Raw genomic sequence first — 27,116 nt, forward strand, 5'->3', positions numbered from 1 at the left:
TTCTCCCATTCCTTTGCTTTCAACCTACTTGTATCTCTAAATCTAAAGAGAGTCTCTTGTAGACAGCATAGAGTTAGATCTTTATTTAAAATCCATTCTGCCTGGGCAGCGCCTGTGGCTCAGTGAGTAGGGCGCCAGCCCCATATGCCGAGGGTGGCGGGTTCAAACCCAGCCCCGGCCAAACTGCAACAAAAAAATAGCCGGGCGTTGTGGCGGGCGCCTGTAGTCCCAGCTGCTCGGGAGGCTGAGGCAAGAGAATCGCGTAAGCCCAAGAGTTAGAGGTTGCTGTGAGCCGTGTGATGCCACGGCTCTCTACCCGAGGGCGGTACAGTGAGACTCTGTCTCTACAAAAAAAAAAAAAAAAAAAATCCATTCTGCCAGTCTCTGTCTTTTGACTGAAATGTTTAATCCAATCCATATACGTTTAAAGTCATTATTGATGAAGTGGGACAGGTGTCATTTTGCTATTTGTTTTTTATATGTCTTGTAGAAAACAAACAAATGTCCCCTCATTTTCTGCATTACTTTCTTCTTTTGTGTTTAGTTGATTTTTTTTGCAGTGAAATATTTTAAATGGTTTAATTTTTCTCTCATTTCCTTTGGTAAACATTCTGTAACTACTTTCTTTGCATGAAGATTAAATTTATTATAACATCCTAATGTTATAACTTTCACTGAATTTATATCAACTTAACTTCAATAACCTACAGAGAGTCTGCTTCTAGACAGCTTTGTCCTCACTCCTTTTCAGTTATTTATGTTATAGAATTATATCTTTATACATTGCATGTCCAAAAACATAAACTAATATTAGTTTCTTTAATGTAGTAACCTTTTAAATTATATATAAAACAAAATGGGGAGTTATAAACCAAAGTTACAAAAATACACACTTTTAAAATAGTAATAGTTCTTTTAAGAATATATTCATCTTTTAAATCATGTAGAATATAAGAAAATGGAATTATAAACCAAAGTTAAAGTAATATAACCTTTATAATTGCCCATGTATTTACCTTTCCTGAGATCTTAATTTCCTTATATGGCTTCAAGTTACTGTTGAGCATCTTTTTGTTTCAACCTGGAACACTCCTCTTAGCATTACTTGATGGGCAAATGTAGTGGTAACAAATTCCCTCCGTTTTAACTAGGAATTTCTCCCTCATTTTTGAATGACAGTTTTGCCGGATGTAGGATTCTTGTTTGACAGTTTTATTTCTTTTAGCACTTTGAATATATTAGCTCACTGCCTTTGGGTCTTCAAAGTTTCTGATGAGAAATCTAATAATTTTTTTTTTTTTGAGACAGTGTCTTGTTCTGTTGTCCAGGCTGGAGGATTATGGCATCAGCCTACTTCCCAGAAATCTCACGTTCCTGGTTTCAGGCAATCCTTCTGCCTCAGTCTCCTGGGTAGCTGGGATTATAGACACCACCATGCCCAGATAATTTTTCTGTTTTTAGTGGAGATGGGTCTCACTCTTGCACAGGCTGGTCTCAGAACGTCTGACCTGAAGTAATCCACCTGCCTCTGCCTCCCAGAGTGCTAGGACTACAGGTGTGAGCCACTGCGCCCAGTGGAGACATTTATCCTTTATATGTGATGAGTTACTTCTATCTCGATGCTTTCAGAATTTTCTTTGCCTTTAGATTTTGACAGTTTGATTATAATGGGTCATAGTGTGGGATTTCTTTTACTTTATCCCACTTAGAGTTTGTTGAGCTTCTTGGATGTTTATATTAATGTCTTTCATCAAGTTAGGGGAATTTTGGCCATCATTCCTTTGAATACTCTGTCTACCTCTTTCTCACTTGCTTCCCTTTCTGGATCTCCCACTACGCATATGTTGGTTTGCCTGATGGTATCCCCTGGGTCTCACAGTCTCTGTCACTTTCCTTCAATCTTCTTTCTGTTCCTTAGACTCAGTAAGTTCAATTGTCCTAACTTCAAGTTCACTGATTCTTTTTTCTGCCTCCTGAAATGTGTTTGGAACCTGTCATGAATCTTTAATTTTAGTTATTGTATGTTCAGCGGCAGAATTTCTGTTGGATTCTTTTTAGCTTTTTAAAAATCTCTGTATTGACATTTTCATTTTATTCATACATTATTTTTTTTACTTTCTCCATGTCTTCATTTAGTTCTTTGAGCACCTTTAAAACTGTTCTTTTCTCTTACTAGTAGTCTAGTAAGTCTACTACCATTTGGTCTTTCTCAGGAATGGTTTCTGTTGGTAATGGTGTTTTTTTTCTTTTTAATGAGCCATAATTTCCTACTCCTTTGTATACCTTGTGATTTTGTTGTTGTTGTTGAAAACTGGACATTTGAAATTTGAATCTAATATTGTAGTAACTCCAGGAATCAGATTCTACCCCTTTCTTAGGATTGACTGGTTTTCCTTTTTAGTTGTTGTTTTTTTTTTGGCTGGGGCTGGGTTTGAACCCACCATCTCCGGCATATGGGGCTGGCGCCCTACCCCTTTGAGCCACAGGCACCACCCTCCTTTTTTTTTTTTTTTAGATCATTAAATTATTTTTTAAAATTAATTAATTTATTTTTATTGTTAAATCATAGCTGTGTACATTAGTGCAATCAAGGGGTACAATGTGCTAGTTTCACGTACAATCTGAAATATTCTCATCAAACTGATCAACGTAGCCTTCATGGCATTTTCTTAGTTACTGTATGTAGGCCCTTTTAGTTTTTTGATGGTTGGAGGCTGTCTTTATGAAAAGGATCAGGCTGAGGAATAATCTTAAAGTCTTCTCAGATATCTGTTAAGCTTGTGGCTTTTCCTGGGCATGGTGACCATTTTCTAAATTCCCTGGTATATGTAATTGCTTTTGAATGTACCAGACTTTAAATGTTGGGCTCTGAAAAGGGGAAAAAGAGAAAAATGAAGGGTATGGGTAGAAGGGAGATAAAGGACACTACCCTGTAGATCTCCCAGAAGTTGCTTTGGCTGGAGGAGGGAGTGCAACAGTGAGGGAAGGGTTGCAGTATAGTGGCTGCCTGCTCCTGTGTTCGCCCCTCCAAGATAAGGAGCGACAATCAGGAGTCAGAACACAGACTCCCAATTTCTGTGCATCTGGCTCCCACAAGCTGCCAGGAAGCTGCTCCAGGCACCCTTTCACAGCTGCCTGCCCTGGGTATGGTAGACAGGTAGCTGCAGTGAGCTGAAATTGACTGCAATTAGGCACTATTAGGCTTCCACACCTTCTCCTGGAATTTTTAAGCCTTTGAATAGACTCTAGCGTTCCAAAACAGTGACAGGAAACAGATTTAGTCAGTGTAATTATCGTGTAGGTGGGAGGCAGATTCTTGGCGATTCTTTCTCTGCTATCTTCCCTGCATCCTCTCTTTAGATCTGAGTTTTATTTCAGACCTTGATTTAAAAGGCATAGTTCTTTTGAGGTAGCTTATTACATCATTACTGCACAGGCAGTGATTATACCATTAAAACATTAGGGGTATATGAAGACAGTTTACCTGGAGCCGTGGAGAGACTGAGCATTTGCTGTGAGGGGCTTATCCTCAAGAGCTTATGTTTCATTATAATTCTTGACTTGGGTTTTAATAACAGTTACCTAAGACAATGTGAGAAGTGCTTAAGTTCAGTGTCCAGAGGGCAAACTCTTTTTAGAAGCAACCTCGGCTTTGCCCGAGGTTTCTTTGTCTATTAAGTAGGGAAAATAATGTCTTCATCATGATGTAAGGAAGACTAATTGCAGTAAATAAGATAAAATGAGATAATAATATGGGTGTTGAAAGACAAATCTGGATCCAAAACCCAGCTCTGCCTCTAATTACCTGCATGAGCTTGGTAGATCATTTCACTACCAGAGCTTGGTTGGCCTCATCTAAAAGAAAGAGTAAGAATACCTGCTTCCTAGGACAGCTATGAAGTTTGCAAACATCTGGTTCATAATAGGAACCTAACAGATGTTATTGTTCCTTCTATTCCTATTATGTCTTCTAAGCCTTCTCTGTTTACTATGAGTAGGTTACAGAGTTACAGCCTTACGACATAATTATTACACCTTGGGGAATTCAGAGTTAATCAACTGAGATGACAATCTGAAAATCGGAAGTCTTCAATTTACCCACCTGAAATGCTATATCTGAGAAGAACCAACCAGGTACACATAAAGTCCTTTGTGTGGCTAAGATGGGGAACAGAGAGAGAGAGACAGAGAGAATTGATCTCCTGAATCTCACCTTGGCAATTTGATGTCTGAAAACTTGTTGTGTGATTCTCAGTGGGGTCCTCAAGCTAAGAGCACTTGGAAAGGGTGGAGACATGGCAATGGGCCCCCTGACCTTTGATTTTGGCCTTGATGGCATAGGTATAAATATGCTGGGAGCCATCCTGGGCCAGTAAACCACACACAACCAATGACTAGAGTTTTCTGTTTTCATTTCAGAACTGTTCATTTGGGTAGCTGGTTGGTGCAGAAAGCCAGAAAAAGAAGCCCAAGATATGTTTCTTGCCCTCTGAGACTGTAGCATTGCCTGACTTTGGGAGAGATGAGACTGTTCCTATGAAAGAGACATAGGAATATGGGATAGGTGGTGGGTCCTGATAGGATTGGAGCTTGGGGTGGCAGAGGTAGTGGGCAGCAAGGTAGGATGAACATTTTCTAGACTTCCGTGCTGTGAGCCAGTGTCAGTCGGCCTGGGTTTCTGAACATGCTCAGAATCACCAGGATATGAGAAGGCAATTTCTGCAAAAATCCAACTCAATGGATTAGGCAAGTCCAAGGAATGGGTAAGCAGGCTTTTGGTTGGAATATTATTGTTGCAGCCACCACAAAATATTTAGTGATGCATTTATCATTACTGGCTATAAAAAACCCTTGGCTACATTAATCAGGGTTGGTTCAGCTCTCTGAGATAATATCATTGGCATTTCAGGGGTAAATAGCTGACAGGGCCTGCATCCAAATTCCCTGGGCCTTTGTTAACTAAATGAGCACAGGTTCTGTCCTGTCAGGAGCCCTGGCAGCCCTGACTAGACCAGACATGGATCTGCTCCATGCTCCAGGCCCTAGCAGAGCCTGAGTCCCCCACAATCTAGGAGTCCAGCAGTGACCTGGGGTCTCACGGCTTTTACTCTTTCACAAGCTGCAGCCTTTGTTGCCCTGGTTCTTGGGTTACAAAAGTTCCAAGACAAAAATAGTCCAGCACCACTCAGAAATGGCCTTTCCAATGTCCTCTCTTCTCAGGAGATTGTCACATTCAAAACTCTGAACTTTGCAGCCCCTGGGCAACAGGAGGATTACTGCGGGATTAGGGGGCTTTGCTGAGTGAGCATATACTGGGTACTTTCTGCCAGAGTGATTTTTCTGAAACAGATTTGATCATGCCACTCCGCTGTGGCTCCATGTCTCCTACAACCGTGTTTTGAAAAGTGTCACCCAACCATCCTCTGCGACAAACTCACCCCAGAAGGGACAGATTATTAAAATGCAGATTTCTGTTTTTTTCCCTAACCATTGAATCTGAACTTTGGCATGCAGTATTCTGGAGCCTGCATTCCAAACAAACTGCTTTAGTGATTCTTACATTTACTAAAGTTTATGAATCAAAGTACACCATGGGGTGAAGTCTGAGTTGCTTAGCATGAAACTCAAGGCACAGCAGGATATGGGTCGACCTGTCTTTACCTTGTCAGCTTTACTGGAAGCACCTGGTGACCCCACATCTCCCACTTCTAGCTAAACTGAGGCACCTCACAGAACTGGCTGGGCCTCTCTCACGCCTCACCTCACCCCTCCCATTGCTTAGGGCACTCTCTCTATCACCATCTTTCCTCCCTCCCCATGTTACTCTTTTATTCTTCTGAGCAGTCAGCTCTGCCATCCTGTCCTTTGAATAAGGCATGCCTCCTTGGCTTCCTTCCCAGTGACATACCAAATCACAGCCACTTGGGTTATCTGTCTTTCTCTCCATTGGACTCTGGGCTCCACGAGAATGAGAACCATGTCTCATCCTTGGTTTCCCAGCACAGACTATGCTCCTTGGCCCTTGGTGAGAGGCTCAGAAACAGCCTAATGAATAAAGACCTGAAGTTGGAGATGCCAGACCTTTGTATCTACTTGGATTTGGTATGTCTTCTTCACAACAACAGAATATTGGTGGTTTTAAACTCTGGTCTCTAAAGGATAGTGAGGAATTAAGAAAGAATAAACCCAGGTTATGAGATTAACCATGTATATCTTACTAGAGATGTAGTTAGGCATACTATATGGAACAAATTACAGGTAGAGGTATAGTCACAGGGTGGCCGTATTCTAACTGGGTAAAATCACACTCATGAGGCAAGGGCTGGATTGATGGAGGTGATGGATGAGGGGGCTATAGTGGGAGTGGAGAACCCAGGGGCTGAAACTAAGATATGTATCTTACCCCAGGATCCCCCAGGAAAAAGGAGCTCGAGGTCTGAGTAAGCATTGGTTAGCATGCCAAGGGTCAGTGCTCCTGAGATCAAGTATCAGCCACTAAGACGGCAGTTAGAGGGGCCACAAATACCATCGATGAGGGTCAGGAGCCAGGAGAACACTGGCAACAACAGGGAAGGGTTTGGAAAGGGCAGAGCTGGCGTTGCTTCCCCCAGCTGCGGCTACAGCCTGGCAGCCCTCCTTCTAATGAAGGATTTGTTTGGGGCAGTGAGCTAGAGGGGCCTTGTGGGTGCTGGTGAGTGTTCACGGCAGCAGACCCTTGTGGGAGGGTGGGCATCTGGGTGTGGGAGTAGGAACGCCCTGAAGAACCTCACCAGAGTCTTCTCTCTGACCTTGCTATTGACCAAGGTGTTTGTGGTTGAATAAAAGGCCGCTACCCCATTCCCTCCTCCCAGATCTTTGCTGTAATTGTAGAAACACAGTACAGAGCTTTGAGAAGACAGTCTGACATGTCTGGACAGTATATGCAGTTTTGGCCTTTGCTCAATACTTATCTGCTTCTTTGCTGTTCTTTTTACTTAAAGGGAGAGGAGTGTGAATGTGGCTGAAGACAGGACCTGGCCCTTAGGACTTGAGCCTAAACCAGGCTCTAGCATTGAGTTTTTCTCTGGCTTTGGTAAAGTTCTTAAAAGCTTCCTCTATTTTTTTTTTTGCAGTTTTTGGCCTGGGCTGGGTTTGAACCCGCCACCTCCGGCCTATGGGGCTGGTGCCCTATTCCTTTGAGCCACAGGAGCCACCCTAAAACCTTCCTTTAAAAAAAACATTTTTTTTTTTTTTTTTTACTGTCTCTAATCAGTAGCCCCGGCTGTTAAATATTATTGAAAATGCTAAATATTGAAAATATCTTTTCAGTCTCACAGCTGCATCCTTTGGCAACTTCCAGATTCCTTCAGGTAGCTGGAACATTTTTCATGGAAATGGGAACATCAGGCACGAATATTCATTAATTATAGTTGTTAAACAGTAGAATGTAGTTGTGAAAGTGAAGGCTTGTTGCCAAAGAAAGAGATGAGTGTGTGTGTGTGTGTTCCTGCCTTGGGACACGTGCTTCTTATGTAACATCTGATCCTTGATCCCTGGATGTTATCCATTAAGTAGCTGGTTGGATTTGGGGCTTAAAATGCCTTGGGAACTATTTGTCGTTGCTGGGAACTAGATGACTCTCTGGTGTCTCAACCCTGCTTTGTTAACAGTCTCTTCCCCAGGTCCGTTTGACACGGCCCAGCTATTTTCAGGTCTGGTGATCTTGCTCTTGTGTCTCCTAGACAGAGAGCTGTGAACGGTCAGTGAGGAGTCTGCTAGGTTTGTAAGAAGGGCTCCAGCACGTTTGTACTGTGCTGTACTGTGAGGTATTTTCAACGCGGGGGGTGTCAAGCTTGCTGTTCGTGTAACATCCCAAGCCGTTGCTTGAGTTTCTCTAGAGGGAGCTGGGGGTGTATCCCATCTGAGCTTAGTTCACTCCCCTGTAAGCCAAGCTCCTTTCTTTGGAGCAGGCCCAGGGCCATTGCTTCTATTGCCCAGAGACCTACAGGCCCATTACAGTATTGGCTTAGTCTGGAAGTTACGTATTTGACTGTTGAGTGAATCAAAAATGATACTTCCATCCCATGATTTAAGTCAACCAAGCTAAGGGGCTGTAACCAGAGTCGCTCACTGATATGGGCCAGCTCATAGTCTCAGGGTAGAGTGCTGCACTGCTGGGCAGCTCCATGCCATACACACACTCAGGGACCCAGAGTCCTTCCTTCCTGGGGCTCTGGCATCCTGTGTCCTTGAGACTGTTTCCATGGCTGACCCTGAGGACGCAGAGTGGAGGAATACAGCATGGAGGACACCCACCATGCCTTCCGCTCTGCTTTGCTGGAGAGAACTTACTGGTAAGGCCACACCTTACTATAAGCTTGAGAAATGCAGCCCTAACCTGGGCATCTATGCACCAAATTATTACCTAGTTATGGGGAAGAAGAGGAGAGTGGGTACATAGCTATCCCTACAGCCTGTCCTTTTAAACCATTCAGATGCTCTGTGAGTTGTGAGTTCAAAGCCTGCCATCAGGGCCAGCCTCGTGGTGTGTGGCCTGTGCAGTTGCATGAGATTCCGTCCTTAGAAGGCTCTGCATTGCTGTTGCCATCTTGAAATTCTAAAAGATTGTTTTGTTTTAGACAGAGTCTCACTCTGTTGCCCCAGGGTAGACTGTCATGGAGTCACAGCTCGCAGCAACCTCAAACTCTTAGGCTCAAGTGATCCTCTTGCCTCAGTCTCCCCAGTAGCCGGGACTACAGATGCCTCCCACCACAGCCAGGTCGTTTTTCTATCCCCGCTTGCTCACCCCTTACTTTGGGAATATCCACAGTAGAGGGGGGTTGAACAGTGCTGTTGTAGGTCACAGAAGGAACACTAGCTTGGCGAGGAAGTCCATTTGTTCTCCTCATGCACAAGTCTTTTGACAGGTTTGGTTTAAAACTATTATTTTCTGAATCTGGGTGAGCTCTTATAGAAACAACTCGATGTCCTGTGAACCTCTCCCTTTAACACCACTGCAGAAATAATACAGTACTTGGTGCTGAGAACATGCTTTGAGGTGGTACAAGGATCCCAACATCATGGGAGAGGGTACTTCTGAAACTTCTGAAACTGATTGATAAAGATGCAAGTTATGTAGGGAATCTCTGTGACAATATGTAAGAATAAGGATAAGTTAATCTGAGCTGCTCCTGAATAATTGTGTGGAAAGTGATTACAGTTATTACCCATTAGGATGTTCCCAGGTTGACTTATCATTGGCTACTTATCTATTAAAACCTTGACCCTCGCCTGTCCTCTTAAAACATACTATGAGATTGTCTAAGATCTTGTGCCAAAAGATATTTTCAAGGACTAAGCCCTTTGAAGAATTTTCAGATGTTCTTGGTAAGCAGACACACTGATCTCTGGATAACAAATGTCTGTGTGGTTGGCCGTGTAACCTGCAGCTAGGAAACCATCAGCCTAATGAACTTCCTGAGGCTCAGCCCTCACATATGTTCAGGAGCAAGTTGTAAATGTTCTCTATAACTCCTTAAAAGAAATCTTTCCCTTATTTGTAGGATATTTTAAAGAAAATTATTTTGAAGTGGCATAATGTCAGTAAGACATGCCCTGTGCAAGTGGCAGTGCACTGTATGAGTGAGGACTTCCCTTCTTTAGATGATTACGAAGACACATCAGGTCTCATATCCAGCCGAAGACCAGCTCTCACCTGCCCATGCCTCTCCGTCCCTCTCCTAATTATACCTGTGAGGTGAGCACTCGAATAATCTGGGCAAACAGACATGAAATGTAGAGTCAATAACACCAGCTGACAATGATAATATTTACCTGCATTACCTGTGGGGTGTTTCTTCAAACCTGATCAAGGCTTGACATGGAACATTAAGAGCAGTCCATTCACTTCTGGACCGGGGTTGCAGAGTCTTGCCATGACTAGCACGCCTGTGGCAGCAACTCTCACTGCAGTGTGCAGCTAGGACAAGGAGTGAGGCGCCTCCCCAAGGAATGTCTGAAACTACACAGGTGGTGCACACCGAGACTGGGAATTGGGATAATAGGAGATGTGCTTGCATTTTATTTTTCCTCGAAAGTCTCTCTCTCTCTCTCTCTCTCTCTCACACACACACACACACACACACACACACACACACACACACACAGAGGCTGGGCGTGGGGGAGAGAGAGGGAGAGAAGCAGATCCATTTAAAATGAGAGTGATACAGAGGCCAAAGCTGCTAGTGGGATGGCCGGGATTTCTACTTCTGTGGTCTGCAGTAAAAGGGTTTAGTATTTGTTTGGAGTTTCAGGTGAGCTTGTCGGTTTTGGTTTCCTTCTCTTTGAGTTCCTGGTAGCTCCTCATATGTTTGTTTTCTGCTGCCCTGGGGTCACTGACAGTGGCCAGGGCGCTTGGATGACCATGTGGGCAGTCTCCTGCATTGCCAGCTACCCTGAGTTCCTTCCAGCTGTAGGGAATGAGCCGTGTGGACAGAGATCAAACCTGTGGAAGGAGATCAGATGGATTCCTGTCATCTTTGTGTCCTGAAGAGATGGTGTGACTACCAGATTTTAAAAGCTACATAGTTGTCAATCAGTCTCTGGAGGAAGCTCAGCTGAGGGCTGTGATTCTGTGAGATCACCAAGGCTGTGGGCCCCTTTGTTTCCTTACCTGCCAAATGGTCAGACCAGATGATCACTCAGGCCCCCTGGCTCTCAGGTCCAGAGGTTTGTTACAAGGTCTCACACATGTAAGACAGTGAGCACACATGCTAAAGTGGTAGAGAGAAGCTACTCCCTTGGTGCTCTTTCCTAAGGCTGTTACGGAGTCTTTGGGTGTTCCTTAGCCCAAGAGAGTTACCATGTCTTCAAAGCCAAGAAGTCCTAATTTAGGCCAGCCCAGAGTTGCAGAATTCCCATGACCACTTCCTGGATGGCTGAAAAGTTGATGGGGGAATGGAAGGATGGGAGCAATTTGAGCTAGAGTTCAGGATAGCAGGCTCAGACCAAAGCTCGGGCAGCGAGTTCGTGCTCTTTGAGAAGAGGACAGATATCAAGACCTTTTCTTTTTTAAAAAATTTCAAATTAATATGAGGTTACAGATGTTTAGGTTACATTGTTTTCAATTCTAAGGTAAAGGTCAAGTTGTAGTCAAGCCCTTTACCCAGAGGGCATGCTGAACCCTCTCACATGGTGCACAGTAAGTGAGATCCTGCCAATTGCCCTTCTTAACTGGAGAGACACTGGCTCCAGTTAAAGTACAGGTTGCATTCCTGAACTGATAGTCAGCTGGGGGACGGGGGGGATTGGGGGCTGAGCAAGGACGGGGTTGGACAAAGGCCTGCCAAGTCTAGACAAAATGTGGCTTAACCAATTATCTGGTTTAAAATTGCACATCTTCTTAAGATAACTAATATAGTACTTGGTGCCGAGAACATGCTTTGAGGTGGTACAAGGATCCCAATATCATGGGAGAGGGTACTTCTGAAACTTCTGAAACTGATTGATACGGATGCAAGTTATGTAGGGAATCTCTGTGACAACATGTAAGAATAAGGATCATAAGTTAATCTGAGCTGCTCCTGAATAATTGTGTGGAAAGTGATTATAATTATTACCCATTTGGATGTTCCTAGGGTGACTTATCATTGGCTACTTACTCATCTATTAAAACCTTGACCCTCACCTGTCCTCTTAAAACATACTATGAGCTTGTATAAGATCTTGTGCCAAAAGATATTTTCAAGGACTAAGCCCTTTGAAGAATTTTCAAATGTTCTTGATAAACAGACACACTGATCTCTGGATAGCAAAGGTTTGGTGGTTGGCCGTGTAACCTGCAGCTAGGAAACCATCAGCCTAATGCACTTCCTGAGGCTCAGCCTTCACATATGTTCAGGAGCAAGTTGTAAATGTTCTCTATAACTCCTTAAAAGAAATCTTTCCCTTATTTGTAGGATATTTTAAAGAAAATTACTTTGAAGTGGCATAATGTCAGTAAGAATATAATTACTACTTGTTTCATGATGCTATATGGACTTATTTATATACGACGCTATATGGAAGGATTTTTGCAAAATTTTGTAAAGATAGTATGTCATAAAGTCAGAGTTAGTCAGGGCATGTCAGCAGTTCCAGCTACTCAGGAGGCTGAGGCAGGAGGATCGCTTGAGCCCAGGAGTTTGAGGCTGCTATGAGCTATAATGATGCCATTGCACTCTAGTCTGGGGCAACGGAATGAAATTCTGTTTCCCCCCCAGCAAAAAAGTCAGAATTAGGTTTTGAAAAAAATGTATAATAAAATATACTGATTTAATAAATGTTGCAATAAGTTTTCTAACATTTGTAAGGAAAAACAGAGCATTCCCTGTTACATTGTTCTGGGAGGAAACGTGGCAAATGAAATAGAAAATTGATCACATCCAATAAGGGGGAAATGTCTGGTCATGAATGAACTGCTGCTTATCATAGAACATCAGCACCCCTGGTGTTCTGCCTGGCCCCGAGGTGATTTGGGCTGAGCCTTTGAGAAGGAACATGTTAGGGGTGGGGTGCGGGGTGGGAAGGCCACTGACAGTCATAGGAAACAATTTGGCTATCCAGTTATGTATTCTAACTTACAAAAAGGGTTCATAACTGCGAGTGGCTTTCAAAGAATAATCTTCAACTCATGTCAACAACAAACGCAAGATCTATAAATGAGAAATAGTGGCTGGAAAACCTCAGCAAAAGTAACCATCTCAGACAGGAAACGTTACATTTTGGGGCTCTCTGGTGGGTGGGAGGAAGGAGGGTGTGGGGAGACAAAGTCAGTCAACCTTGCCAAGTAGCCATCAGGCCTCCACTGGTCAAGAGGAATGGGAAGAATCCATCACAAGCACTGCCTTGGAAAGGAGTGTTTTAGCTATATTTTTCTTGCAATCAAGAAACTGGTTGGGAGGAATGAGAACTTTATGGGAAATAAGGTTTTACCTATCTTTGCTTATGGAAAACATGCATGGCTTTGATTTGATTTTCTGTCCAAGCAAGTCAGGAGAGAGTGGCTGAGTTGATTCATCCCTTTACAATCTCAGGCTTAAGCCATGGCGCCCGGGTGCTGGCACCTCCTCCAGAACTTTCTCAAGCTCACTGTCTCCCTATGGGGTGGGGGGACACCCTACCAGGGTAGCAGGCTGGAAGCGCCTGTCCCAAAAGCTACCACAGGCCAAGATACATAGCTTTTATTGCTTCTTCTGCCATCATCTTGACACTTTTATAAAGAAAAAAAAAAGCCCCATTCGTATGACACACTATTCATTGATCTAAACCAGCGGTTCTCAACCTGTGGGTCACGACCCACAAGAACTGTATTAAAGGGTCACGGCATTAGGAAGATTGAGAACCACTGATCTAAACGTAGCCACCATTGAAATGGTGTGCTAGTTAATTCCTTTCCCTTGAAACTCAAACCTCTGACCCGTCATAGATGTCAAGTATCCCAATAGCCAAAATATTCTCATATTCTCTCCTACCTTCCCTGCTTATTTCCAAAACCTAAGGCTTTTTATTTTTTGCTGTAAGCAAATGACATAGGAAAGTTCTTTTTAAAAGTGTTCTTCTATGTCATCCAAATGGTTTCCTGATGACGACCTGCACTCCTCCCGACTGACAAGTCCTTCAGCACAGGACAGGGTGGGGACCCAGTATGGGTGGGTTTCTCTGTGGGAGGCCTGTCTGAGCCCTGGGGCACCTGGGGGGGGGAGCTGAGTGGAGGACCTGCCTCAGGCAGAGGACAGTGAGAGCAGCAGGAGTACCTTGGCTTGCTGGCTGGCTCCTGCAGCCCGAGGGTGCAGAGGAAGGTCATGCATTTCCGTCTGCTGTTTAGCAAAGTTCACAAATACCTGAGGCGAGAGAAGAAGAGTAGGTAGCTGTTTCCAGGAAAACGGCACTTACACCCAGGCTCACACTTTGCTCTCCATTTTCCACAGTTGACATACAGTCCTGCGATGTCACTTGTGTCCTTCCCAGAGGCTGGCTCACCCCTGAGAGCCTGGCCACTAGTGCTCTCAACAGGGGTAGCTTCTAGACTCCCAGGCGGAGCAAGGGACTTCCTGCTGGGGATTCAGAGGACTTGGGCACTGGATGTTGGGGTGACCAAGGCAAGGCAGATTCTCAGCAGGCATTGTCCTTCTAATTCCTCAAAGAATAAACTGAAAACAAAGGTAGTTCCTTTCTTTTCAGTTCTTTACTAAGTGTGCGCAGTGTAGCTGTGACCCCTGCTCACACCTTCACCTGCTTACTACGGCTGACGAGAAGGTGTGGGCGAGCCTGCCCCTCAGGGGCAAACTGGAGATTTGCCAGTTTCCACTGCTTTACTGAACTGTCTTTAAAAAGAATAGAAAAACTAGCTGGAGGTTATGGTGGGAGCCTGTAATCCCTGCTACTTGTGAGGCTGACAGAAGAGGACTGCTCTTGAGCCCAAGAGTGTGTCATACATCCCAAGCTGTGAGCTGTGACACCACGGCACTCTACCCGGGGCAACAGAGTGAGACTCTGTTTTAAAAAAAAAAAAAAAAAAAATGCTTATCTAAAAACAAATGAAAACGGGCTGGGCAAAGTGGCTCGTATGTGTAATCCTAGCACTCTGAGGGGCTAAGGCAGATGGATTGCCTGACCTCAGGAGTTCGAGACCAGCCTGAGCAAGAGTGAGACCCCTATTTCTAAAAATAGCTGAGTATTATCCCAGCTACTTGGGAGGCTGAGGCAAGAGGATCCCTTGAGCCCAAGAGTTTGAGGCTGTTGTGAGCTATGATACCACAACACTCTACCAAGGGAGACAAAGTGAGATTCTGTCTCAAAAAAATAGTAATAAAAACAAACAAATAAAACAAAAAAACCTATCAACAACCCAAACGTCCATGCATGAATGAATGGATGAATACGCAAAATGTGGCACATCCATTCAATGGACTATTACTCAGCCTTAAAAAGGAGGTAGTTCCAGCACTTGTTACATATATCATGGATGGACCCTGGAGGACATTGTGCTAAGTGAAATAAGCCAGTCACAGAAAGACAAACCCTGTGTGGCTCTACTCACATGAGTGCCTAGAGTAGTCAGAGTCATAGAGACAGAGGCAGAACGGTGGTTTCCAGGGCCTGGGATAGGGTGCAGGGGGAGCTGCTGTTTAATGGGAGGAGTCTCAGTGAGGGAAGATGAGGTGAGTTCTGGGACGGATGGTCATGACAATCACACAACAGTGTGAATGTACTGAATGCCATTGACCTGGACACTTACAAATGGTTGAAATGGCCAATTTTATGTTATCTATGTTTTACAATAAAAATACGATTACGTTTTTAAAGAACCACAGTGCATATACTTGTATATGCACCACAGTGCATATCAAAACTCACTGAGCTGAACACTTACAATAGGTGTATCCTATTGTATGTAAATTACACATCAATAAAATTGGTTTGAAAAGAAAAAGAAGCCACCACCACAAACCAGTGAGAATGAAATAACACATCACAGCATAATGGATAAGGGTCATATAAAAAAAAAAACAGCGAAGTTTGCTGATGACTAAAGTATTGTTAGAAAACAATTTCTGTCTTTTTTAAGAGACAGGGTCTCACTCTTGCTCAGGCTGGTCTTGAACTCCTGAACTCAAGCTATCCACTTGCCTTGGCCTCCCAGAGCGCTAGCATTACAGGTGTGAGCCACTGCGCCTGGCCAGAACACGAGTTCTGATATGTCAGGTTTTACCCTAATGGTCAGAGAGCAAGAATGTGATGGAAATTGGGAATTCTGTGCCTCCCTCCTGTGTCGGCGGCAGCCCAGCCTTTGCCCAGCCCTGCTGTGCACCTGCTGCCCCGGGCTGACTTGCCTGGTCTAGTGTGGTCTGAGTGACTGAGTACTCCTCGATGAGCAGGCTGTCCTTGTGGGAGATGAGCAGCTGGAAGATCCTGGCCAGGGAGGAGGAGGAGACCTGGAACTGGAGCATGTTGTAGTGCCGCTCCCTCTGCACGCTGCCCGGGAAGTTCCCCTGGAAGAACTGCTCGACTGGGTTCAGGTCGGGCAGCAAGTCATCCTTCGGGGACTTGATTTTCATTGTGACAATGTAGCCATCTCCAAACCTGGGAGGCACACAGAGTGGTGCAGGCCTCTGTGAGTGGTCAGGGCTAAGACAATCCCCACATAAGGAGAGGACTCGTGAGAAATAGTGGGGATTAAAGGCCCTGCCATTGGCCTTGGATGCATATTTAAAACTAAAAGGGAAAAAACCCCAGCACACTAGTCCTTAGAGGGACCCCTTGATAGGACCTCAGAGAGGTCAAACTGTCTGTGTAGTAAAGTAGGGCAGATGCACTTACTGAAGTCAAAGGTGGTTTTAGCCAGGATGGGGACCCCAGGCCTACCCATAAAGACACGCGGCCCAGTGCACGGTGAATGCTGGTAAAGTAGACAGGCCCTTTGTGGGACTGGCCAGGCAGGAGCAAAGGCTGGGATAGGCAGCACCTCCCTGAGGGAGCTTCCAGAAGCAAATGGAGCTGCCAGTGTCTGACCTCACCAGGTCTTCTGGTCACCCTTCCGTGGATGGGGGGGGGTGTCACCAGAAAGCGTGCATGGCCAGCTGGCATCTGTGCACAGTTACATCAGGGTATTCTGAGTCAGATATCACTTATCTCAGCGTTCCCGCCAGGATCTAGGGCTATTCTCTATAGCAAGATGCTTTCACTGTGCAGCTCCAGAAAACCGATTATCCCTGCACCCTGGGAGCTCCCCCTCTCACCACTTCTCTCACAGAGACATCGAGGAGGTAGAGGGAAGGGAATAGGGGACATCCATTTCCCCAGACACAGGAAGTTGCTGACACAACAGTCTCTCTAAGGATAAGTATCATGTGTTAAATACATGGGTAATAACTATAAATTTGCTTTTTCCCAGGTTATAAAGAATATCAGAATCCAGGGGAGCACAGAAATAGGATAAACCGCTTTTAACCGATTGTTAGCTTTAGCACATAAACTGTTGATAACAAGGAATTATTTACAACTGATTATGATTTATGGGTACAGAAGATTACTAGCATGGTTGGTTTGTCATCTGACATGTGGCCATTTTTCAAACCCAAACACATGCAATATTCTAAAAAGAAAAGCTTGTTCTGAAACGGTTTGGTCTCCTAATGATTCCTATATTGGTTGTGGACTATTAATAAATACACTATTGGTCCTGGACCTGCTGGGACACGAGATGAGATACAGAGACAGTGGCAGTGGCCTCCCTCTTCCCAGCCAGGCTCTCCATCTGTCCCTGCCCTCCCTCCACAGCAGTGATTTTCAACCAGTGTTGGTGTGCAGCGAAAAATTTTAAAGATCATTAATTAAATTATTTTCAAAAACAAGTTCAAAGCACAGTAAGTATGTACTTATTTTTACTCTTTTTTAACCAACATAATTTAATTGTGTTGTGGAAGTTTAACTATAGGTTCAAGTGTGCCATGAGATAAAAAAGGTTGAAAAGCCCTGCTCTAGAGCCCTCAGCCACAGGCAGCTGGGCCAACACAGGGATGCTTCTTATTGGCACAACAGCCTTCCCCATCTGCTTAGGAGAACAAGGCCCAGCCACCACCTGCCCCTACTGGGGCCTGGATGGGGCAACAGGACCCCCAAGTGTCAAGACCTGGTTGGCCCCCACAGGTGACAGAGTGCATGGCCCCACCGTCTGCTTACTTGTACTTGAGGTGCTGAATGGTGCCCATACACCGAAAGGTGCCCCTCACCATGATGGCCAGCCGGGTGCACAGGGCCTCACATTCTTCCATGCTGCAGGGCAGGAGAGAGGAGGTGAGTGGGAGAGGATGCCCACCCCCCACCGCTCCCAGGCCCTGGGAATCTCCTGCCTGTGGGACGTGAGGACCACAGCTCTCCCCTCTCTGATGATGCTCACGATGACGTTCCAGAGCATGCGGCGTGCCTGGGGGTCCATCCCTGTGGTGGGCTCATCCTGCAGTGGGAGAGAGGGTAGGGAGTGGGCTTGGAGCTAGCCTCTCGTGGTTTCTGCTTCCTCCCTGGGCTGGCTCCTCGAAGCAGCTCTGGTCTCTAAGGGGAACGGGCTGACCGACAACACACTCAAGTTCTCTAGTCCAGTGAGCCAGGGGGTGCCCTGGTGCTGGGCATGGGGGCAGGAGGTGAACCTGAGAGTACATAGGGCCCTGGGTACCTCCAGACCTGTTTTAGTTCACTCATGGATTAAGGCAATGGTAGAATTATTCTTAAAAAAAAGAAAAGAACTGCAAATATATTTGAAAGGAGGCAGGGAGAAGGCTCAGGTAGCTTTTCTGGTTCCCTCCATGTTCTGTGGGATGTGCCCTTATAATTCTTAGAACGAGTGGCCATGGGCCTAAGTCTGGATCCAGCTTAGGTGACAGTCACGTGAGCCTCTGATCCAGCTCAGTGCTCTTGTCCCCTTCAGGTCCCACACAGGCTTCAGACAGCAGTGATTTCAGACCAGACACTGGCATTCCACCCACAGCCCCACAAGAGATTTCTAGGAACTCACAGTGGGACTGTGGTGTGACTTGTTTCCCCTAAGACCTGGGGACCAAACGCTGGGCTGATGTGCTGAAAATGAGCAGTATAAGAAACTGTGCAGAGAAAAACAAACCGCTGCATTTTCAAATCTGCTGACCCGGAACACATCCCCCCACCCAAGAGACGCAGTCCCTGGAGGCCTGTGCCTGTGGTTACCAGCAGCACCAGGGGTGGGCAGCCGATGAGCGCCATGGCCGTGGAGAGTTTCCTCCTGGTGCCCCCACTGTATGTGCCAACCAGGCGGTCGGCATAGAGAGACAGACCCAGGCTCTTAATGCTCCAGTCTGCAACCTAGGGAAGAGAAAGAAATCCCATTTGGAGAAGACAGACAAGCAAAGACCCCAAGCCTCCTACAGTTCTAAGCCTTGGGTTCCCAGATCTTGTACTTCCAGATGGCAGACCCAGCTAGGCTAAAACAGCCACCTGCTGGCTCCATCCTCTAGCACATGCCTCTGGGGTCAGATGAGTCTCCTCCCACTTGGGGCCTTGGATCCCAGTGTAGCTTGGTTAGCTCAGCTGTCCCCAGGGGGACAGCCCCCTGGGAAATGGCCTTAAGCCTTAAAAAGAACAGGACGGCACGTCCCACTCGTTGTCCTGGACTATGGCTAGGCGTGGAAGAGGAGGGGTCCATTTGACAGATGGTAGATCCCAGACTAGTTAATGCTGACCCTTGGCAGGATCACACCCAAAGTCTCAGGCATCTAATACAGACTTATGAGCCCCTGCTGTGAACCTGGGACTGGAGAACAGTGGTGAACATAACCTGGGACCAGGTGAGGCACAGTCAAAATTAATGGAATAATGACAGACTGTACCAGCGCGTCGGGGAACTCAGTGGGGAGCCATGTAGAGAACAGGGCTGTGTGTGCACGTGAATGTATGAGAGGTCAGGCCCACAGGCCTCTGTGTTTTGCACTGGTTAGACCCTCTGCCTGGAATGTTCTTCCCCTACATAACCACATGGATCACTCACGTCTAGGTCTTCACTCAGAAGTCCTCTGTTCTGTGAGGCTTTTCCTGGGCCACCCTACCTAAAAGTGTAAACCCCACCCCAACAAATCCTCCCTGCTTTCTTGCTCTCCTAAGGATTTTTCACTCTCAAATGTTCTGGATATTTCACTTATTTATCTATAAATTGTCTGTCCCTCCCATTGGAATGTAAGCTCCATTTTAAGCTTTTTATTTGGAAACAGTTTCAACTTACAAAAACAGGTAAGAATAAAAACATTATATAAGACACTCATAAACTCTGTTTTGTTCCTTGTTAAACCTTTAGCTTTTTAGAATCAATAAATGGATAATGTGGCTTCAATTTCCCATTTCTAAATGAATGTGCTCTCATAAAACAGGCTTGTGATTTATCAAACTCCTATGTGGCCATAACAAACCATTGTTTACCCTCTTGATTTCATCTGCTGGTACACCTCGAAGCCGGGCATAGAGGTAAAGATGTTCACGCCCTGTGAGCAGCTCATCAATTGCATCAAACTGAGGACAGTAGCCCATACTTTGGTGGACCTCGGAAATGTTGGTTAAAATACTGCAAGAAGAAAAAGCAATTAATGAGTTTCCTTCATAGAGGGAGAGACCAGAAACCTGAGGCTGGAGCAGCTTCTGCCAGTGGGATAAGGAAGCTGCCTCTTCTACATTTTTTTTTCCTTCTGCCCTTTTTTTTTTTTTTTTTGTAGGGGGGAGCGACAGAGTCTCACTCTATGACCTGGGCAGAGTGCCGTGGCATCATAGTTCACAGCAACCTCAAACTCTTGCTCAGGCTAAGGCCAGGTGTGGTGGCTCATGCCTGTAATTCCAGCACTCTGGGAGGCCAAGGTGGGTGGATTGTCTGAGCTCACAGGCTGGAGACCAGCCTGAGCCAGAGTGAGACCCTGTCTCTAAAGATAGCTGGGCATTGTGGCAGGGACCTGTAGTCCCAGTTACTCGGGAAACTAAGGCAAGAAAATAACTTGAGCCCAAGAGTTTGAGGTTGCTATGAGCTGTGAAGCCACGGCATTCTACCAAAGACAACAGAGTGAAACTTTGCCTCAATAAATAAATAAATAAAATAAAACCAAAAAACTCTTGCTCAGACTGGTCTCGAAGTCCTGAGCTCAAGGAATCTACCTATCTTGGCCTTCCAGAGTGCTAGATTACAGGCCTGAGCCACCACAGTTGCTTTTATTTTTGCCTATTTTGCTTTAGAAATATGCACATTTGTGAATCAAAGCAGAGGCCCTTTGGCTAAAAACTGAAGAACTTCAGGAGTTGTGAGTTGAATCTGGTTAGATCCTTTTAAGTTTCCATGTCTAGGATTAATTGAATACCTGTTACCCAAAAGTGAGCTTTGGTTTGGGATTAGATTACTTTACATGTGAGTTTAAAATCAAACGGAAGATCAAATTGAAGAAAATTCTTATTATTTTTTAGTCCTCTTCAAATATTTGGGAAAAATAATAAAAAAGATAAAAGATAAAAAAGATGGATGCATCCCAGTGGAAGTAAACTCTGTATGTACTTACTATTAAAAATATAGTCAATGAAAGAGGAAACAGGCCTGGTGTTGTGGCTCATGCTTGTCATCCCAGTACTTTGGGGAGTTGACATGAGAGGATCACTTGAGGCCAGGAGTAAAAGAGCAGCCTGGGCAACATAGCCAGACTCTGTCTCTACCAAAAAAAAAAAAGGAAAAATTAGCTGGGCATGGTGATGTACCCTTATAGTTCCAGCTACACAGGAGGCTGAGGCAGGAGGATCGCTTAAGCCCAGGAGTATGAGGCTGCAGTGAGCTATGATTGTGCCACTGCACTCCAGCCTGGGTGACATAGTGAGAATTTGTCTTAAATAAATAAATGAAAGGAAGGAAGGGAGGGAGGGAGGGAGGGAGGGGAGCCAGCCACCAATCAGATAACTACCCAGAAGAAGATACAGACAGGGAGCAGAGATAAAGTAAATTGGGTTTTATGAACTCTCTTTGACTAATATATTCTCCTCCACTAGAAAATATAATGCCTTGATGAAAAAAATAAAATGTACATAGACATTTTCTCATCCTCCTCTCCTCTCATAGTGTAGGGGTTGTGAATAAAGGATGGCTGTGAGATAGGTCAAGATGGTGCACTAGAAGCAGCCTGCATATGCCCCTCTCAAAGACAGGATTCAAAGTGGTGAGTAGACATTCGTTCACCTTCTGACCAATCATCTAAGAAAGATCATTGCGAATCAATAGGTAGGTGGTGGGAGTCACCAAAGTGAGGGAGTGGGCAGTGGGGTGGCCTGCTCGCCAGGATCAGAAGTTCCCAGGGAAGGCGCCTGCACACAGGAAGGACAGAGAAGAGAATCCCAGGGCTCTACCCTTTCCCTGTGGATTTTGCAACTGGGGCTGTGGAAGGGACCCTCTACTACAACAGGCCTCTATACTGATACAGGGGGTTGACTGGAGCCTATGCAGTGGCATTTCTCCAGAGAGAGGGCACCATAGAGTCCCACTGGCTCCTGAACCGTTGGCATTGCAGTTGATGCCATTCTGAGGTCCCAGCCCCAGAGCGGAGTCTACTTGTAGGTCAAATCCATTGCTGCCACCTTCCCATTATCCCTGCTGGATTAGGGTGTGACTGGGGAGAGACTGGGGAGGCTGGGTGCTCTTGCATGCCCTATGGGCAAGTGCTTTGTGCCCCTGCTACCACTGAAGGACCCTGGCAGAAGTACCCATAGGCCCAGTGCCCACTCCTGCTGCCTACGTAGCCCCACCCAGCCAAAGCTACCATGGAACCTGGACAGAGCTTGTGCCCACAGCCCCTGGAGCTGCTGCCAGCTGAGTAGTGCAAACAGTGCCACCACCTGGATAGTGCTGCCACTGATGGACCTTGGAAGAGTGAACACCCCTAATGCTATGTGCCTGATGCACACCACTCGCCTGGCACATAACACCTGCCCACCATGTGCACTCAGGCACCCCCTGCCCACTGGACCTGGGCAGAGTGAATGCCCACAGCCTGCTACCTGCTGCTACTGTCTAGGTAGCCCCACATAGCCACCACTGCCACTGCTGCTGGAGGACCTGGGCAGGACAAAACCTCATGGCTACTTGCTTTAGCAACAGCCTGGGGACCAGCCCACTCCTCCACTCAAATATCCCCCAGCACCTGCTTTGACTCTGACAACCACAGGGAAGAGGCATATGCAGGAGAACAGCAGTGTTACAGGCCCACAGTGCATCCAACCCTCTCCTGCCTGGTCAGTCTTCTGAAAGAGGTCCCTGGATGGAACCACGCCATCCAGAGACCTGTCCCTCTCTTCACTGAGCAACAGAGTTCCCAGCAGAGGACAATAGGTGTACTGTAAAAATATTTGTTTTTAGCTGAGAGGTCCCAGATGAGAGGAAGCCAGGACAAGAGCTCTAGTGACAAGAAAAAAATAGGCTGTTTTGATACTCCCACATCACACTAGCTCTCCAGCAATGGACTCCAACCAAAAGAAAATTGTTGAAATGTCAGCTATGGAATTCATAGTATGGATTACAGGTAAGAACAAGAGGATTACGAGAAAGTTGGAAACCACAACAAGGAAAGAAAGAAAATAATTCAAGACATGAATGAAAAATTCACAGTAATCTAAGAAAAAATATAAGCAAACTTCTGGAAATGAAAGAGTCATTGATGGAATTTAAAAATACAGTGGAAATACAGATTGGACCAAGCAGAAGAAAAAATTTCAGACTGTTAAGGCAAGGCTTTTGAATTAACTCAGTCATCAAAAATCTACAAAAAAGAATCAAGAAGAATGAACAACCTTTCTGAGAAATATGGGATTATGTAAAGCAAACAAATATAAGAATCATAGATATCCCTGAGGAAGAAGAGAAAGCAAAAAGCACAGAAAATCTATGTGAAGGGATAATAGATGAAAACTTCCCTGATATTGCTAGAGATTTAGACATGCAGATACAAGAAGGTCATCAAACACCTAAAAGGTTCAAGGCAAATAGGGCATCATCAAGGCACATAGTCATCAATCTGGCCAAAGTCAAAGAGAAGGAGAAAATCCTAGAAGTTGCAAGAGGAAAGCACCAAGTAAGTAACTTACAGGAGAAACCCGTTAGACTAACAGCAGCCTTCTCAGCAGAAACCTTACACACCAGAAGGAACTGGGGTCCTATTTTTAGTCTTCTTAAACAGAATTAACTACCAGCCAAGAATTTTGTAACCTATGAAACTAAGTTTCATAAATGAAGCAGAAATAGTCTTTTCTAGACAAGCAAACACTAACATAATTTGTCACTACTAGACCTGTCCTACAAGAAATGCTTCAAAGTACTCTGTATGTGGAACAGAACAATCGATACTGACCAGTGTGAAAACACCTGAAAGTTAAAACTCAAGCTCTTATGAAACAACACAAGGAAGAAAACAAAGCAACTAGGTAACAATCAACATGATAACCAAACAGTGTCTCACATATCAATACTAACATTGAATGTAAATGATCTTAATGTCCCACTTAAAAGATAAAGATTGGCTGAATGAATTAAAAAACACAACTCAACTCTCTCCTGCCTCCAAGAAGCCCACTTAAATTGCTGGGATTCTTATAAATTCAAGGTAAAGGGGAGGAAAAAAAATTCCATGCAGGGCAGCGCCTGTGGCTCAGTGAGTAGGGCGCCGGCCCCATATGCCGAGGGTGGCGGGTTCAAACCCAGCCCCGGCCAAACTGCAACAAAAAAATAGGTGGGTGTTGTGGCGGGCGCCTGTAGTCCCAGCTGCTCGGGAGGCTAAGGCAAGAGAATCGCGTAAACCCAAGAGTAAGAGGTTGCTGTGAGCCGTATGACGCCACAGCACTCTACCCGAGGGCGGTACAGTGAGACTCTGTCTCTACAAAAAAAAAAAAAAAAAAAAAAAATTCCATGCAAATGAAAACCAAAAGTGAGCAGGAAAAGCTATTCTCATATCAGATAAAATAGTCTTTAAATAAACAATGGTAAAAAAAGACAAAGACAGTCATTATGTTATATAATGATAAAGGGAAAAATTCAACCAGAAGATACAATAATAATAAATATATATGCACCTAACATAAGAGCTCCCAGATTCATAAAACAAATTTTACTAGATCTGAGGAAAGAAATACACAGCTACATCGTAACAGCCAGGGACTTCAACACACCACTGACAGAACTAGATAGATCATGGACAGAAAATCAACAAAGAAACACTGGACTTAAGTGAGATTCTAGAGAAAATGGATCTAATATATATTTAAGAATATTCTACCCCCAAACTTCAGAATATACATTGATACATTTTCTAAAACAGATCATATGTTAGGCCACAACACAAGTCTCAGCAAATTTAGAAAAATCCCAATCATACCATGTATCTTCACAGAAGACAGTGGAATAAAACTAGAAATCAATTTCAAGAGGAGCTCTCAAATCCATAAAAATTCATGGAAATTAAACAACCAGCTGCTGAAGATCCTTGGGTCAACGATGAAATCAAGACAGAAATAAAAATTATTTTGTATTAAATGTTGAAGTGACACAACATTCCAAAATCTTTGGGATATAGTAAATACAGTGCCAAGAGGGGAGTTCATAGCACTAAATGCCTACATTGAAAAGGCAGAAAGACCACAAATTAACAACATAATGTCACACCTCAAGGAACTAGAAAAAGAAGAACATAATATACTCAAAAGCTAACAGAAGAAAAGAAATAACAAAAATCAGAGCAGAACTAAAGAAAATGAAGACCAAAAAAGTTTACAAAGGATAAATGAAATAAAAAGTTGATTCTTTGAAAAGGTAAATAAAATTGATACACCACTAGCTAGATTAACCAGAAATAGAAGAGAAAGAATTCAAATAAGATCAATCATAGGAAAAAGGAGACAGTACAACTGATACGACAGAAATATAACATATCATCTAAAACTACTATGAAAACCTCTATGAACACAAACTAGAAAATCTATAGTAAATCAACAAATTTTTGGAAACACACAACTTCCTAAACTTGAATCAGGAAGAAAAGAAATCCTGAACATATCAATAATGAGTAGTAAGAATGAAACAATAACAACAACAAAAAAATCTCCCAGCAGAAAAAAGGCTAGTATTGGCCAGGATCAGATGAATTCATAGATGAATTTTATTAGACCTACAAAGAAAACTGGAACCTATTCTACTGAAACTGTTCCATAATATAGAGAAGAAAGGAACCCTCTCTAACACATTCTATGATACCAGTATCACTCTGATACCAAAGTCAGGAAAGTGTATAACAAAGAAAGAAAATCACAAACCAATATCCTTATGAACATAGATACCAAAATCCTCCACAAAATACCAGCAAATCAAATCTAACAGGATATTAAAAAGAATATTCACCATGATCAAGTGGGTTTAATACCATGGATGCAAGGATGGTTCAACCTATGCCAACTGATAAATGTGATTCATCACATAAACAGAATTAAAAACAAAAGCCATATGGTGATCTCAATAGTGCGTGAAAAACATTCAATAAAATTTAGTATCCCTCCGTGATAAAACTCTCAATGAACTGGACACAGAAGCAATATACCTCAAAATAATAAAAGCCATATATGGCAATACCATACCTAACATCATACTGAATGGGGAAAAGTTGAAAGCATCCTCCTTAAAAACTGGAACAGGACAAGGATGCCCACTCTCGTCACTTCTGTTCATCACTTCTAGTACTGGACATTCTAGCTAAAGCAAACAGGTAAAAGAAATACCCACCTGTACCTCCTAAATCTATTGAAATAAAAAAATATATATATATATTAATAGGATGGGACAGAGAGAGGACACTGCAGTCCCTACTGTGACAAAGGTACCAACAGGCTAAGACGTGATAAGACTCAGCTATGACCCTTTCCATCCCTTCTGGTCCCTTTGCTAGAAACCCAACAGGGATGGCCATGGAAGACTGGAGAATCAAATTCCTCCTGCCTGAGCTAGTGAAGTATGCTCAGGACTCCCTCTGCCCACAGGCATCTGGCCTTGTTGAGGATAGTTTCAGGTGAAGGAAGGAACTCCCAGTCAAGCAGATACTGGGCAGATGTCAGCAGCATCTAAGTTCCTCTGGGCATGTTCCACCGTAGCCAGGAAGAGGCAATCAGGTGAGAGCTTGTCCTCTCTGCCCTGACCCATAGAGGACCAGCTGTGTAAACACACTTTATTACAGAGAGCAGCCGTTACCCTCCAGAATCCAAGGGCACCTGCCAGCTTTCTCTTTATGCTCCTTGGTCTGGCAAAGCTACACATCAGCCAAAAAATGGTCAATGCAGATTAAGGCCCTCCAAGTGCCCTTGAATGAGCTCCTATCTAGAAACTCAATCCAGACAAAAGATGCTTCATCACAAGGGATCTCATCTGGGGATCCAGGGGCTTCTGCAAGATCATAAATGTGCTTCATAGCTCAGTAAATTCCCTGGAACTTTTTGCAAAAATGTGGAGAGGGAGTTAATGAAGGCAATGGTGTACTTTTATAGGAAGAGGATCCAAGTGTTTATCAGATGCTCAAAGGACTCCATGA

At 44.4% G+C, this 27,116-nt stretch overlaps 1 protein-coding gene across 2 annotated transcripts in view; it reads right to left on the reverse strand.

Annotated features, from left to right (window-relative positions):
* Positions 1-7,282: 7,282 nt before the first annotated feature.
* ABCA4 (ATP binding cassette subfamily A member 4) overlaps positions 7,283-27,116 on the reverse strand; it is a 127,422-nt gene continuing 107,588 nt past the window's right edge. Inside the window, exons 44-50 of one of the 2 annotated variants that reach the window (XM_053591519.1) lie at positions 19,960-20,101; positions 18,718-18,852; positions 17,871-17,974; positions 17,701-17,793; positions 15,852-16,101; positions 13,773-13,859; positions 7,283-10,483 (exon numbers count right to left, since the gene is read on the reverse strand). In XM_053591519.1, coding sequence (XP_053447494.1) covers positions 10,478-10,483; positions 13,773-13,859; positions 15,852-16,101; positions 17,701-17,793; positions 17,871-17,974; positions 18,718-18,852; positions 19,960-20,101 — 817 coding nt within the window. In that variant the 3' untranslated portion in view covers positions 7,283-10,477. Of the gene's footprint in view, positions 10,484-13,772; positions 13,860-14,632; positions 16,102-17,700; positions 17,794-17,870; positions 17,975-18,717; positions 18,853-19,959; positions 20,102-27,116 lie in introns of those variants that run through there. The other variant, XM_053591518.1, reaches the window with a different exon arrangement.

Source organism: Nycticebus coucang, chromosome 5 (assembly GCF_027406575.1).
Source record: "Nycticebus coucang isolate mNycCou1 chromosome 5, mNycCou1.pri, whole genome shotgun sequence".
NCBI lineage: Eukaryota > Metazoa > Chordata > Mammalia > Primates > Lorisidae > Nycticebus > Nycticebus coucang.